At 36.5% G+C, this 17,121-nt stretch overlaps 1 protein-coding gene across 2 annotated transcripts in view; it reads right to left on the bottom strand.

Annotated features, from left to right (window-relative positions):
- PARD3B (par-3 family cell polarity regulator beta) overlaps positions 1 to 17,121 on the bottom strand; it is a 1,103,837-nt gene that overhangs the window by 409,890 nt on the left and 676,826 nt on the right. For both annotated transcript variants that reach the window (XM_053597659.1, XM_053597658.1), the window contains exon 16: positions 6,745 to 6,789. In XM_053597659.1, the coding sequence (XP_053453634.1) occupies positions 6,745 to 6,789 (45 nt within the window). The remainder of the gene's footprint in view (positions 1 to 6,744; positions 6,790 to 17,121) is intronic.

The raw sequence follows: 17,121 nt of genomic DNA, 5'->3' as shown, positions 1-17,121 counted from the left end.
CAACTTCCTGCTTACTATTCCCTCGGCCCATATGCAGCCTCCACTCCCCGTAGCTCAGGCCAGCATGCCACCCTTCCCTGTGTGCCCGCATGGCTGCCTCTGCTGCTTTTCCATCACTTCACTTAACACACGGAGGCTCTGGCACGTGGCCAGGGCTTCTCCATCTAACCTGTCTCCGTCTTCTCATTCTTGTTGACAGAAGTGCGTGCCTCAGGAAACTACTAGCCAAGGAGAATAAAAGGCACACGCAGGAAACCTGGCCCTAACTTGTAGGCTGGAGCTAAACACAAACACTACTGATTTCAGCAAGTGCCAGTCCCCAAGAAGTAAATGTTTACTGCTGATTTTATTAGGCAACGTAGTTGTAGCAATAGCTGACGGATACAACGACAATTCAATTGGAGCCTCCTTTTCACTCACCCACTAAATTTAATAATAAAAAACCAACAAAAAGCCTCAAGGCTTTATTGCCTAAATATTTCTTAGTTTTCTTTCCACTCCTATTGCTAGTCACTTAAATTTATGCCCATATCATCTTTTATCTGGACTATTGCAATAGTTCTTTGTTTTTTGGTGGAGTGAGGGGACTTTAAGTCCCCACAACTAAGAGACTGATAGTATTAGAATGTAAAAGTGACCCCTCTTCTTCCTTAATCTGTTGCTATTCTCTGAGGCTGTAGGATAGAATTACGGTCTCTCAGTTGATAGAACATCCCCAAGGTCTAATCTCTGTCTACTTACTCAACCTGGTATATTGTCATTCGCTCTTTATTATTTTGCCACATGGCATTGTTTAAAGTTTCTTGAATACACCATGAAGTTTCATGTTTTCATAATTTTCCCTATGCCTGAAATGTGTTAGTTATTGACTTTTTCTGTGTTTTAAAACTTCTATTGAGCTTTCATCTCCTGCTTTGGAAGCACCTCCTTTCTGAAACATGACAGCCATCCCCTGTCCCAATATTTCTGCATTGAATTCTATAGCATGAAGGTATCAAACAAATATTGAATTAGGTATTTGTATTCTTTCTCCTTTACCACATTTAAAACAATTTTTCTAAAGCAGAGAACATGTCTTGTTTCACTTTGGATCTCCAATGCTTAACACAGTACCTGTCACAGAGTGGACATTTAATAAACGTGAGTAGAACTAAAATAGTTTATTTTGAAATTTGATTTGGAAAAATGTGATATCTCTTCACTCTTGAATTTCAGAGATGCTCAAACCTCAGTATTTATATTTAAGTAGCAAAAAATCTTATTAAAAAGACTGACATTTATTTCTAATTTATTTTAACTCACTGAATTTTTTTTCAGTAATCTTATTCAGTAATCTTTTTCAACATAGGAAATACCAAGGTTTCTTCATAATTAAGTTTGTAAAGGACAAACCCTGAATATACTGCTAAATTTGTATGTAAACTTCCCAAATCCCATGGAAATGTAAACTAAAGCTGGGGCATGTGGGAAATGGGTCTAAAACTATATTTATCCAACATAACAAATGATAAAAGCTTAGAAAGTCCCCAATAAAGATGTTTGTCCAAACAGATAACTGTGCTATAATATACCTTATTCAACTAACATAATATATATATACCATATCATATATAATATATGATATAATATACCTTATATATGTACCTATAATATACCAACTAATGTAACATACCTTAATCAACTAATGAGAGAAAAAACAGAATTCAAGTATACCCGCTGCACACTTTAAAATTTTAGTTTCTAATCTATAAGCAAAAAAGTCATTAAAAAGAGCAATCCCATTAGAAGACTCGAATATAAAAAATGACCATGGTTGATGTTCCAAAATCTAAATGCATATTTTAACTTTAAAATTCTAAAGAGTATAGAGTGCTGACTCAACCCAATTTACGAACCATCATTCAGTAACTCATTGCTCTTATATTAAAGTGATTATTCACCTTATGTTTTTAAAAGGTACTATTTTTTTTTTTTTGCAAGGCTCTGCAAATTTCTCAGGCCACATTTGAACACTATAGATTTGATATCTGCATGTAGAACAGAATGTAAAGTTCTGCCGAGGTAACGACTTGCGTGTTAACCTCTCAGCCTTGACTGTAAGGACGTACAGCACGTGCACATTTGTACACATCACACGCATACTACGTGTCCTCTCTCTACAGAGCTCAACGCGCCCACACATTCATATTCATATACACATCTTGCGTGCATTCAAGGAATCAAAGGCAAGCATGAACAGATTAGGCACCCTCCTCATTGAATGACAGAAGTTTGGTGGAGAAATTATAGCTGTTGCACTCCTTGTTCAACTGGATGAGATTACAAAAGGTAAACAGGATCCATTGGACATCAACACGTGGGTGTTGCAGAAGCCCTATGCCTTTTCCTATGTTTCCAGTTTCTGGGAAGGTGGATCACTGGGCATATGCTGGTGGAACACGAACTGCCCCAAAGCATGAGCTCTCCCACACAATAGCTAGACTCACATCCTAATCCTACTAGTTACCAGCTGAGAGGGCAAGTATTTAAATACGTGGGCGCTTCGGTTCCCTCATCAGTGAACTGTATTAGGACACCAATCATACTCATCATACTCGCTGGCCGCATGGCACCTCATTTAGGGATATTCCACACCCACCCCCCAGGTTTTTAATGAGTCCTTGCTCATTAATTGATAAACTTGTCTCAGAAAAGGTCTGGACTGACTGCCAACCATTACTTTCACAGACTCGCCTGTTTTACAGCTATACAGACAGGTGTTTGAGAATATAAGAAATTAAAACAGAAATAGCAAAGCTTTTTAGTCCATTTTGCTAATTAATATGTCAGAGCTCATAAAGAAGAACTCATCGGCTTTCTTTAGTACTGCATCAGCTTAAAGAGCTGGGTCAGCAAAGATCTCTGCAGACAGTCAATACATATTAAAACAGTTCCAAGCAGTAAATCAAAACAAAATGAAAAAAAAAAAAATTGTAAGAAGACGCCACTAAAAAGAAAAAAAAAAGTGAAATTTATAAGCCCTTTCTATCTGAAGGCAGAGGGGCATTAAACTATTGGTTTAGTCGTCAGTTCAGTATATAGAAAAAAAATAAATGAGGATTCCTTCTTAGACATTCTTAATGACTCTGCATATAACCAAAATTAAAGCATAATCATAAAACAAGCTGTGCCAAATTTGATGTCATTATCTCTGGATTTTAATGTTCTCTAAGAATATTTGTCATTTTAAAAAATGGTTTTATTGTTGAAAATACACAATTTTTCTGTTTTTTTCTTTCTTCATACACTGTTAGGATTTGAACTTTGCCAGACTTCAATGAATAAGAGAGACAGGTAAACACACTTCTGGCTTCCCTAGAATCTCGGGAACTTGCGATTTTTCTTGAAGGAGTCAAATGAAAGACACTTTATTTATAACTTCTGGAGATAGTTCTCACCATTTCATGACATAAACCCTCTCATATGTGAAGGAGGACCCTTCAGGATTAGAAAAGGGAGAATCATCCTGAGGCCTTCCCTGCCAAGGTGATGAGATACCAGGCCCTGTCAGGGGAAGGCCCTGGAAGAGGTGTCCTGGGGGAACCTCGAGGGTGCTGCCTCAATGCCAGAAAGGCACAGGGGAACACCACAATTTGGGACAAAAATGTTAGAAAGATTTATTTCACCCGGGCTTTTGATTTGATCTGAGCTCTGAGGAATGAACCATTTAAAGATTAAGCCAAGCAAAGGGTGCCAAAAATACTGTCACAAATCTGGGAGGTACCCAAACCAGACCAACAGATGGAACTTGGCACAATGTGGCTCTTTACACGCTAAGTAGCTGACTAAGAAGAAATTTTAACCTAGATGAATTTATTAAAATGTTGAATATCATCTAAAATAAGAGAATGGATGGTAGATTTAGGTCAGCACATAGAATTTAACTTCCTGTTGGTCTTGGATTGTATGAAAGCGGCCCACATTTGTATAATTGAAAAGAAAGAAATATCCTTTCTTCTTAGCACATATAAAAAATTATAGTTTTACCTAAATATTCTGAAGAAAGGATCTGGAGAAGAATGGCTGTTGCAACAGAAGTTGACTGAGCCCTTTTAGCGCCGGTGAGACAAGCATGATCCTAGAACTTCACAAGTGAAAATGTCACCTGGTAAGTTGCTTAGTGGCCACAGACTCTCTGTAACAGGTTATGATGATAGTTATACACCACAGAGGTGAATCTTAGAAATGATTTTGTAACTGAAAGCGGTCATCAGAATCAAGAGGACCTGTAATTCTTTCCTTGTTGCCACCACCACCGTCAGCAGCAACAACAATAACAAACCTTCTTCTACATATACGCAACGCAGGTTAGGGAACTACAGCCTATGGAGTTGAGGGGCGAATTCCTGAGGCTCGCTATAATGCAAGACTAATTTTTCAAAAACAAAATGCAGAAAAGTGGGGAAGGCTATATTCTTGGAGCATATGAATTTAGAAGCTTAGCTGCATATTTTTCTTCAGTGCTGCCCCATGTTTCCTCAGAACTGTCTCTAACGTTTTACACGATGCTCTCATTTAACGTAGCTCTGGAGAGAATATAATTTCAGGTGATGTTTTGACTATCTTTATTGCATGCTACTTTAGCTCCAAAGTTTCTTGTTGCTTTTCAGCATGTCCACAGATGCCCAATGAAAACCTCAATGATATAGGGATAAGGTATAAAAGTATTTAAAACTCTGAGTATAGGTAGTGCCTGGGGTTATGCATGAGATAGGTTCTGTAAGCTTGTTCTTAAGTTGGATTTTTGTGTAAGTTGGAACAGGTACATTTTTCCATTACCTTATAATAGCCTCTGTCCATAAGTGCAAGTGTCACATTAGTCAAATGTTTGTAACTCAACGACTTAGTGTAATAGACCCTGTTCATAAGTGCAAGTCATGTGTCAGCTGGTTGTTTGTAACTCAGAGACTGCCTGCATAGTAAATGTTAGAATAAAAGTACACTAGTAACGGAAATCTTTAAAACATCAGATACATTTAAAATGCATGATTGATGTGGTATAAAGACTTCTGGAACTATCTACCAGCCAAAATGAAGTCACCGTGCAGAGTTTACAATGAACCTGCCTGATGGCTTTAAAATTCTGCCCTTTTTGACTTTTTTTAATTTGGGGAGGTTATCACTTCAAATTTGTAGTTAGGATAGTTTCGTATTAACATTTTTATATTATACCATATAAAAAATGCATCACTCAAATTTGCCTAAAATGTTACACCAACATACTAAGGTGTAACAATATTCTCATTTAAAAAGAGTGACAGTAACTTTTAATTACTTGCTAACAGCTATTTGTCTAGAAATTGATTAAGAGCAGAGTCAGGTTTGACTTCCCTGAGAGAAAGCCAGAAAGCTTATTATTTGCTCATTTTCAAAAATCAAATTAATAAACATTCTTAAAAAAATCACTTCAGCTTTTTACCTTGAAGCCCATCCCAGGACAATAAAAAAAAGCTTTAATCTTTAGGTAGTAATATATGTAAGAGAACTATAACCAGTGCCATTCATTTAAGGTGAAAATAACACAGGCTATCCTGGGGGTTCCTTGGCCATGAGAACATCCGTCTAGGGCTCCTAAAACTATTGCCAATCGTGGGAGTTAAATGGAAACGAGAGATGGGAGCAAGCAGAGTGTGGCGATTCATCACTCACACAGAAATCTTTTCTTTCACAGAGACCTAATCTCCTAGTATCTTTATTAGAAGGGACAGAGGAAAACAATTCAAAGAGTTGTGAACCAGCCCTTCCCTGCTGCTATCGCTACAGAATCTGGAGAAAGAAGAAAAAAAGAAAACCATAATCTCGCCCTGGAACATGATGGAGGTAATGAGGCATCAAGGCCACGTACTGATGAGTGTATAATTGGCACATAACGCAGGCGACGCTCGGTGGTGGGAGAGACTTCTTTGTTTCACAGACAGAGGGAAGCCAGCAAATCCTAACCCTTCTGTTGTTTGGAGTGGCAATGCTAAGAGAAAAATGGATTTTTTTTTACCCAAAATAATGTACCCTTAGAAGAAAATGATTACTGAAGTAGACACGAGCTTGGTAGTTTCACAGGCTGTCAACTCATGTGAATAAATGATGGTGGAGGAGCACACAGCAGGCTGCCGGCGGGAAGCAGCAGTTTGCCTTCTAGGAGTGAAGGCGCCTTCTACGCCATAGAGATAGAGTTAGGAGACCCTCAGAAATCCTGGGGACTTCCTAGGGAACCTCCGGGGGCTCATTCGTGAGTCTAAGGAAAGGTAATACAAACATCTCTGGCATCATCCTTTTGGATGACAACTGAAAAGACTCTTCTTTCTTGAGGAGAAAGAAATATCCGTACCTTTCTTACTCTGGAATTCTCTACTCTGCTGCTTCAATGTGAAAGTCATCATGGGAAAGAATTTCCAACTTTCTTGGATTTTCTTTAAATTTTTTTTTAAGTGTTCAGTTGGAAGATAGGTTTAAGATTTGGGGGTCTTTTTTTTTTTTTTTTGGAAACCTTTATTCTTTCCTCTCAAATGCTTTGAGTCAGCATACATTACATCTCTATACACACAGTCAAGCAATAATTCATCTTTGTAGAAGTCAGAGACATCTCATGTATTAATTAGAAAGCCTTTCAGTGAATAGTGGATAGAAACAGGTTCCAACTCCTACTAAAAGACAGCCAGTGATTTCCAGGAAGAGAGAATATAAAGCCAGTTACAAGGAATATCTTACCCGATTCGTGTCTAGCCAATGAATGAACTTTGCTTTCATCCGGCACTGAGGAGAAGAAATAAAAGAGACAAGAATCAGATCTGCTTGTAAATCATTTTTCTGAACAATAAATTAATATAGATTCACAATAAATTAAATCTTTTACCAGCAATGATTTGATAGTTTTTTTCTCCCAGCCTACCCTGGGGTAGCTCATTGTTACTGGTAAACATTTTAAAGGCAGCTATGAAGAAGTGTATGTTCATTAGATCTATAAATGTAAGATCATTTTCTTTTCATTTTCAATACTTTCAGTTCACTTACCTGGGTTGTTGCTTACATGTCTATAAGAGGAAAAACTAAATTCATGGAACTAGAGATGTATAATATCTAATAATACTCTTTGGGCATAACAGCAATATATATACACATATATATTCAATATTTAAGAATTAGACTTATGTATCTGGTTAAAATGGAGTAAAAGAAACATATTTGTAATGTCCCCTGAAACAGTTTTTAAAAAATAGATAAATTATGAAATGATGGTATTCAACTGAGGAGATGACAAAGACTCCCAAGAGGTTGAAAACAAATGAGACAAACCCTACCAGTGCCCCAGCTGACCATCTGGAGAAAGATCCAGGCAGCTGCACAGGGAGGGGGACCTACAGGCAGAGCCCAGTGATGGCCCTAGCTTATGGACATGGTGCTGGATGTCCAGGGGAGGGAGCCAAGGTGGAGGTGTTTTCAGGGCAGAGAACCAAAGAGGAGAGAGCTATAAAGAATCCTGATAGCTTCAGAGAACCCCACATGTACTTAGTTAAATACTGATGAATTGTGTGTGTGAGGAATTACTCCACCCCTGGCAAAGAACCACCTCAAAGTGGGAAGGGAACAGCGTCGGAAGTACCCAGGGCTAGGAATAGTGCCTATTCCTGCAGCTGGAATATAAAAGTTCGTAATTCAGAGGCAACATGTACAATATGAAGAATGGTATTGCCTCAATAGTGGGAAAAATTAGTCCTGGATTAACATAGATCTGATGAAATCAACATATTTTGAAAGACACAAATTATCAAAGTTTATACTGTATAAAGTAGGTTATACAAATAGCCTTATAGTTATCTTTTTAAAAAATGAGTAAGGGGCAATTTTCCCACAAAGAAAATTCCAGGTCCAGATGGCTTCACTGGGGAATTCTATTAAACATTTAAGGAAGAAAATAATACCTAGTCTACAGAAGCTCAGAAACCCCCATGTTGGGACATTGAGGCAGTCACCGGCGGCTCTTCAATAAAAGGACTCTGCTGTGGTCTTTGTGGAACTCCTAGGCACTACAATCATGTAGACACAGGCTAGTCTGAGGTTACAAGGAATGAGCTAAGGACTCACACACTCAAGAATCTTGGAATTGGAAGGATGTTAGGAAGGATGTTATTGGGACAATGTCAAGCTTTGTCCCTCTAAAGAGATGAGTCTTCAAGATTTGTTAGTCTACAGAAGCTCTACCAGAGAAGAGAGGATTTTAACCTATTCGTGAGGCTAGTGTCACCCTTATGTCACGTCAGGAAAAGTCATTACATACAAACTGCCAACTAATATCCCTCATGAGCATAGATGCAAACTTATTAATCCTTAAGCATCTCTGCATGGATTACTACTTTAATATTCAACAAAAGCTCATCATTATTTACCACATGCCACAACCGCTGCTAGTCTATAAAACTCACGTGCTCAAGGGTTAAAGCAAAGTGAGGAGAAACTTCCTAACAAGGACGTTCTCCTCCACTTCCTCAATGCTAGATTGCCCTCTGAGTCACACGTCCCTCAGCATCCAGGCATTGAACTGACCCAGTTACTCTACAAAGTCTTCCCACTCCTACCCGGCCCACCTTTCCTAACCTGCCTAGTTCTCTATTTTCTAGATAGAAGGCCTACATGTCTGTGTTTATCTTATTCTCAATGGCTTGAAAATCTTGTTAGACTTCTATTTACAGTTGAGAGGTAAGTCAGATCATGTTTATCAGCCACTGATGCTGAGCCAAATTCTGTCTTTCTCAGGGCTAAGAAGACTTAGAGTGGAATCTACTGTGGGATAGGTGAAAAACGATGATTAAAAATAACAAGAGCAGCTCATATTTCTTGAACACTTGTAATATGCAGGTTCTATGTACTTTCTATCTATTGATTCATTTAATCCACACAATGATATGAAAGATATTATTATTTTTATCCTTATGTTACAGAGAAAGAAACTAATGCGCACCTCTTACATGGAGGATCCAGAAATTAACCACTCCATTATACTTGCGGTAAGAGTCACAGAAGAGTTACTATCTGAGAAATCGGAAGAATGACCATAGCATAAAATATAAGAAAACATATAAATACCTATATGCCAGAAAATGTTCTTTTTTATTTTGAATATATGCTATTACTATAAATCTTTCTAGGTGAACAATATTAACAAGCATTAGGAATAATTTTATTTTTTTATGTTTGGATTCTTCGATTTTAGTAAGTTCAGGCTAAAATAGTCTTTCCCACTTCACAGATAAGAAATCCTGTTTCTGAATTAGAATCCTAACTTGGAAACTTGGTGCAAGTTATTTTAACTTTCTGGGCTTCAGTCTCATCATACATGAAATGAGGATAATATTACTTCCTCCATAGGTTGTGTGGTGATAATTACATGTGTAAGTATATGCAAAGAACTTAGAAGTTCATATAGTAAGTACTTAATAAATATTAGCTATTGTCAGTATCATTAATGAGAAACAAAAGAGAAAGGCAGAATAATATGATGGTTAATAATGACACAGGTATGGGTTGAATGCCAGTGTTACCAGGCAAGTTACTAAGCTCTTTATAACCGTAGTTTCCCTAAAAACAGTACAAAGGGAGTTGCAGGGGCTAAAAGAAAAAAAAATGCACACAAACATTAGCACAGTGTACTTGGGCACATAATTCTCAATGAATGGAAACTTTTCATACATGGAAGCTATTAGAGTGGAGAAGGTAGTGAATTTGTTGATGGTTGTGGTGTTTACGATTTAACTTACTCAGGATTGTAAATAAATGGAGACTATGCCACGCTTCAGCAGGGTGCTGGGTACTTTTACACTGTTATCTCCTGGATCATTCCACACCCATAGCAGATATCACCTCCCACTTCATCTAGCTGCTAGTTCATCTTTTAGTAGAAGAAAAACAGAGAAAACACAGTAGACTATATGGTCTTATTATGTGTAGTTATTGTGAAAAAGGGATTCACACAAAGGTAAGGCTTTTTGTTAGTCTGGTTTTGTCTTTTTTTATTTTTTATTTTTAAATTAAATCTAAGCTGATTTAAATACTTTCAAATTCCCCAGCCAAATTAGGTTTAACAAGGCACCTCCTTAACTTTTTTGGCTGAATAATGTCTATTATTTCCAATAGATATACTTATCATTATTTTAATTGAAAATTTAAAATTCTCCAGAACACTAATATAAACTATTTTTAAAAAACAATGCAAAAAATCCACATGGGCGATACGCATAAAAATTACAGGTCTTTCTCCAAAATATTCACTGACATAGATGTCTATCTTTAGGACAGAAGAGAAATGAATAAACATAATAGAAAAGAGAGGGAACTGTAATGACTTAATTAATATAATACATTTTATTTAAAAGGTTAAATTTGGAACAATCATCTTTTATACACATGCTTAGTGCCGAGAAGCAATTTAAATAACAGTAGCAAATGAGAAAATGAGGTAAAATTACATGTGTCATCAAGTTGTGTTTTTTTTTCTAAATGGCAAGTGTTATAATTAATACCCAACTTCCTTTATAACTCACATTACCTTAGAGCTACTATTAAAGTTATCTCTTGGGACAGCAGCTTACGTGTAGTACTTTCACTACATAATATTTAGATAGCACAGTGATTGGAATGGTAGTGGCATGAATTATGACAGATGTGTTATTTTAAACAAAGGACTTATTCAGAAGAGATGGAAAAATGAACGGGCCTGATGTTAGGATCTTCCTTTCCAAAATAGTTCAAAATAGTTAAGTATTAAAAGCTTCAAGTAAGAGAGTGTTGATGGAGCAAAAGCCTAAGTTTCCTCTGGTCCTGATGACAGATTTCTTTTTTTTTCTTTATCTTTTTTTTAAGGTTTTACAGCCATTATATTCCCACCTTCACTTTCTTATTCTTCAGTTTTATCCAAGGACTGGTACTACTTGCTCTTGATGATCTTAAAGGGACATTATAGTAATTGGAGAGCTATCAATGAAATGTTGAGTCTCCCAGAAGATGCAATTCATAGACATTTTTATTATAACCATTATTACCCACTTAGAGGGCACCATGGGCTTGCTCCCCTTGAGATTTTTCAGGATTTATTTAGATAATAGGAATTCCATATGAACCTTATGCTTCCTGACGTTCAACACAAGATTGATGCATGTTATTTAATTACCATAAGTTGCTTAATAAAGAGGACACTCTTTGGCTTGGATGCTTGTTAATGTCCCAGTGTGTCCTCTGACTCAGGAAGACCAGCTTGGGAAACACAGCAGCCCATGGCCTATGTTTCTAGTTTTCCTGGTTGTAGACCTTTGAAGCTAAGGTGTGCTTATGCCAATGGAACCTCTTTTTCTTTATTATCAAACGTGGATAAAAAGACTCCATATTTTCATTTAATTTCAACCAGTTTTTTCATTAGAATTGAGAGAAGAAAAATATGTGGAAAAATATATGAACAAGCTGGTACTCTGTGAACTGGTTAGTGGCAGACATTAAGGAGCATGTAATGCTTCCATGCTCTGGCTTCCCAGGAGGACATGCTTATATTAATATAGTGATCACTTAAAGTGTTTTATTCTTTTGTCAAGCCTTCTTACACACTTCAAATGCATTCTCACTGGGGGAAAACAATCCCCTTGCTTATTGATAGCATTTGATACACGTTCTATGACATAAGTGACTATTAGGGACTGCACTTGCTTAATAAAAATTTGCAGAACAGTGGCAGATTTGGTGAGTTAATGGGACCCAGATGCTCTTCTTATGCTGACAGAAGATGGTATATTGCTAACATGCACAAATCTCTTCAGATAAACATTGCCATCAGCTACAGCTATTCTTTTTGAGAATGCCAACACTATGTCACAAGTAAGGAATATGCAAATGTGTTCAGAGCCCCACTGCTTCATGTTGAGACACTTTGCAAAGTAGAACTCTGAGATGCGAGGCAATGCTTGTCTGTTACATAGACAGCTCCATGTAAGTTTTGATTTTTATATCTTTGACATAAAAGAGACTGTAGTTTTGAAGTTGACGTTTGGCATAATAAAAATGTATCTTCTAATGAGGTCACAAATACTTCTTTTTGGATAGTCTGCTAGGGAACTAAATATCAAGTAATTCCTTAATGGTTAATAAATTTGTTTCCAAGAGTTGTTCCTTCAGGTCTTTAAAAAAAAAAATTGATGTAGCTGCCAATATTAAGAATCAATGTTCCTCTCTTTTAACAGATCAATTTCTATGCCACTGATTGATTCCCAGAATTTCTAAGGAATGCAAACCTGTTTCAAATTGTAAATTAACTAAGTTCTTTAGCAACCATGAACTATTACTGCATTAATTTATAGTGTTTTCTTATGTCAATGACTGGCACACTGTTCCTCCTCAGCGAGACTTCTTTGAGTTTTCATCACTGTGAATTTTTATGTGTTAAAAAATTCTTTCGTCTCTTGGGGAAAACACACACACACATAATATCCCACAAAAACAAAACAAAGCTTTTGCTGAAAAAGGGGTTAGAGAATTAGTGCAAGATAATGGTGCACTTATTTATCTCATTTAACTCAGCAAACTTCCCCCAACGCCCTGTGTTCTGACCTGATGTGTGGCTGCTCTGACAGTAAGCTGATCAGAACTCAGAAGCTGATGTTTTCACCGAGTATCATAAGGCATCTATCTCTCAGCCATGGTGACACCGGGTAAAAACGAGGGGTTCATTCCCCTCAGTAATATCCAGCTATCCGGTATGTTCACAACTCTTCAGTGACCATTTTGAAATTCCCAGTCTTTCTGTATAAGCTTTAGGAAGTCTTAAATAGAAAGTCGGAAAAACCTTACACCTGTCAAATGGTAACGCAGGTTAAAAAAAAAAAAAGTTTGAAAAACTAAATAATTTTCATATGTTCTTATAGTATTGTCTTTAGCTCATTAAAGAGTATTGGAAAAATGAGATCATTCCTTCGTATATTTGTGAATTGATTTGTTTTAAACCATTTAATAAAGACTGTCTTTCTCAAAAGAATCAGATACTCAACTCTCTGGTCTAAGGAGATACAAACAAATAACATATTTCACACCATCAGATGTGCAAAATAGCTTAATAAAGACACAATGGATAGGCTTTAGGGACAATGGAAGGTCACACAGACTTGAAGGTTCACAAAGACAATAAAGGTTTTGGGTGAGTATTTGAACCAATTGATCTGGGAGGAGCAAAGACAACCTTTAGGCCCTGGGACACCTTTAGTCATGAGAACGCTCTAGCACGGAAAGGATGGAAGAGTCCAGCTTTGCCATCAAAGGGAACTGGCTTCTGAGGCTAATGACATGACTGCCTGTGAACTAATTTCTGAATCTTTTTCAAGCTTACTGGACTTATTTGTAAAATGCAGATAACATGCCATTGGATGAGACAACTTAACAGGATGTAGAAACTTATCACAGAACCTAGCAGAAGCAGGTGCTCAAAAATAGATTAGGATTGTTCAACATCTCACCACTTCTGCCAGATTCTCAACACTCCAGCCTGTCAGAAGCATGTTTTTAAATAGGCCATGCCACTTCATAACTTGGTATGATTTACAAATAGCACATACTATTCCTTTTGAATTATAATGAAAATTCATCCACTCTCTTGCTTGACAAACATGCTGTAAGATCATATTCCAATGTCATCTTCCGTAGGTCTCCAGGCCAAGGTTAGGTGCCAAAATAACTGGTAAATATCTCAGTTCTTAGTTCATGGGTCTGTTTCATGTTATACCATGAACACCTCCAGCAAGGCTTCCCAAAAATGCTTTTGCATTTTAGCCTAGAGTCACGCCTAGCATCCCTTAGGTACATATTAATGCCCGCTACGTCAATGAATGTATTATGTGGAAGAGCAAAGAAAGGACAGAATGTGGACAAGCCCATTTAACAAGGTATTCTAGACTGATGACTAATCATTCACCGCCATACCTACATGATAATAGAAATGGTGTAACATAAACATGTATAAATATTGTAAAATTCTTTTGGCACCGTTTTCAGACAAGTTCTTGGTAAAGACGGGGTGGGAGAAGGTGTTTGGAGTCTAAATAAAGACCAAAACATGATGGAATTGTTTGGAATAAATATAAATTCCCGTATATTTTGACTAGTACATTGTAGAAATGTAGAATGGTGGGATGTCTCTTTCTAATGACTGAATTATAGGTGACTGATTACTTGGAATTAGTTCCTTTTTGTGTTTCCTTTTGGTTTGTTGACACTAATCACACTTCTGTTCTTCACATGGTATGACGCTTGAAATAGAGTTGCCTCTGTTTATACAAAAATCACATTGCATTTCTAAAAAAATTGAACACTTGGTACAAAAAGCTCTCCATTCAATATGCAAATATTATACATTTCCAAAACTATAAATAGGGTAAATAAATGTCTTTCTTTCATTTTTTTTTTTTTTTTTTAAGGCAGAGTCTCACTATGTCAGCCTTGGTAGAGTGCCCTGGTGTCACAACTCACAGCAACCTCAAACTCTTGGGCTTAAGTGATTCTCTTGCGTCAGCCTCCCAAGTAGTTGGGACTATAGGCACCAGCCACAAAATATGGCTATATTTTTGTGGTAGTTGTCATTGTTGTTTAGCAGGCCCAGGTCAGGTTTGAACCTGCCAGCCCCCGTGTATGTGGCCGGCGCCCTAACCACTGGGCAACGAGCCCTGAACCCTCTTTCAGTTATATAATTTCAGAAAAAAAGCCAACAACAAAAATGCTAGCTTTAAAAATTGCTCTTATGAAATATTAAAGCACCAAAAATACTTACATGTGTAAGGTATATAGGACAATAAAACAAACACTGTGTATCAACTATTTTGTTTAAGAAAATTATTTTGCCTTTGATGCATGATGGGTGTTTCAAGCCAGTATCATTCTTCTCTCTCCTCATAATCATGAATTTTGTGTCTTCTAATTCTCTTGCTTTTCTTCATAATTATGGTTCAAATTTGATCCCAAGCAATATTCTTTAAAAATGTTCATCTTTCATTAAATAACATTAGATTCTGTCCAGTACTTTCTGTGTGCCCACTGATGTAAACACATGTGACACGGCTTTTTGAGTCTATTAATGTGTGACTTAACACTGGTGGATTTCAAATGTGAAACCAACATTACATTCCTGTGATGAACCCCTTTTGGTTGTCAATTTTTTTTTGTATCGTTGAGTTCAATTTGCTAAACTTTGAAATAGGATTTCATACCAATTCGTGAAGAATATTAACCTGAAGTTTTCTTTTCTTCTAATGTCGTGGTCTGGTTTTGGTATCAGAGTAATGCTGGCTTCATAGGATGCGTTGGAGAAGTATTCTACCTCCCTCTTTATTTACCTGAACAATAAATTTCTTCCTATAAAACACTTAGGATTTACCAGTATAGTCATCTGGACCTGGAGTTTCCTTTGTGGAAAGGATTTAACTATAACTCAACTTCCTTAATAGGTGCAGGGCTAGTCAAACTATATTTTCTGCATGAATTTGACAATTTTGAATTTTCTAAGAAATTTGTCTATAGCACCTTCGTTCTCAAATTTATTCTGCATAACATTGTTTTATCATCCTTTTCATATTTTTAAAATCTGTAGTGATCTCTCTCTTTCAATTCTAAAAATGCTTACGTGTCTTGTCACTGATCAGTCTGGTTAATGGTTTGCTGTTTTATTGACCTTATCCAAAAAAGGAGCCTTTGGTTTCAATGATTTTCTCAATTTTCTTTCTAGCTCATTGATTTCTGCTCTGATTTTTTCTTATTTCTCTTCTTATGCTTAATTTTGGTTCAATTTATAGTAGGCCCCACTTATTTGTTGTTTTACTATCTGCAGTTTTAGTTATCCACTATGTCCCAAATGGTAAATGGAAAATTCCAGAAGTAATTCATAACTTTAAAATTCAAAACAGTTTTAAATAGTGTAATAAAATACTGTGCACTTGCTTCATAGTATCCAGGATGTGAACCATCCCTCTGTCCATCTATCCAGGATGCATTTGCTACCTGCCTATTAGTCACTTAGTAGCCACCTTGATTAGCAGATTAACTGTGGCGTACAGTACTACATAGCTTCACTATCCGAGGTTTCCGGCAACCATTAGGTGTCCTGGAATATATCTCTCATGGAGAAGTATTGTAGTCTTCTTTATCTATTTTCTCCAAGTGAAGGGTTGGAGAAGTTTATTTTCTTCCTTTTCTCATACACTTCAGTGCTACAAACTATACTCCTAGTGGCATGTCACATTTTTTTTTTTTTATCCCACTAATCTTTTTAGGTAGTGTTTTTATTTTCATCCAGGTCAAATACTTTCTAATTTCTCTTGTGCTTTCTCCTTTGATCCATGCGCTATTGAGAAGTATATTTTCAAAAAGCATTTGTGGATTTTCCAGAGTTCTGTTATTGAATTCTAACTTAATTCCCCTGGAGTGACAGAACACACATTACATGACTGAATCCTTTAAAAACTTTGGAGACTTATAGTCCAGAACATGGTCTAACCTGTTAAATGTTTTATGTGTGCTTAAAAATAATGTATATTTGGCTTCTGTGTTTGACATATTTGATAAATCTCAATTAGGTCAAGTGGGTTGATAATGCTGTTCAAGTCTTCTATATCCTTATTGGTTTATTATCATTATTATTATTATTATTATTCTACTTGGTCTATCAATTACCGAGAGAGTTTTTTTTTTTTCTAATCAAATAAGACCCTTTCTGCCTTTGAGGGGTCTAACATATGCATTTAATGTGACCATTGATATGTCTGAGTATTTATTTGTCCTATCTATTTTTTCTTTCCTTTCTCCAATTCTGCCTTTTTAAAAAATATTTTTTTCAGGGGCAGGGGAATGAGGAAGCAGGGAGAGGGCAGGAGAGAAGAGGGGGAATCACAGTGTGTGGCACATCTCTTGGGGGCGGGACACGATTATAACAGGGCTTTATCTAAGAAATGCGATAAATGTAACCTAATTCTTTGTATGCTAATGAATCCCAAACGATTAAAAAAAATTAAATAGAAAATACATTTTTTCATATTATTTGAGTAATATTTTATTATTATGTTTATTTTACAA

This window comes from Nycticebus coucang, chromosome 7 (genome assembly GCF_027406575.1).
Source record: "Nycticebus coucang isolate mNycCou1 chromosome 7, mNycCou1.pri, whole genome shotgun sequence".
In the NCBI taxonomy this organism is placed as follows: Eukaryota; Metazoa; Chordata; class Mammalia; order Primates; family Lorisidae; genus Nycticebus; species Nycticebus coucang.
Note: the sequence above shows the minus strand (reverse complement) of the source record. Positions and strands in the feature narration are given on the sequence as shown.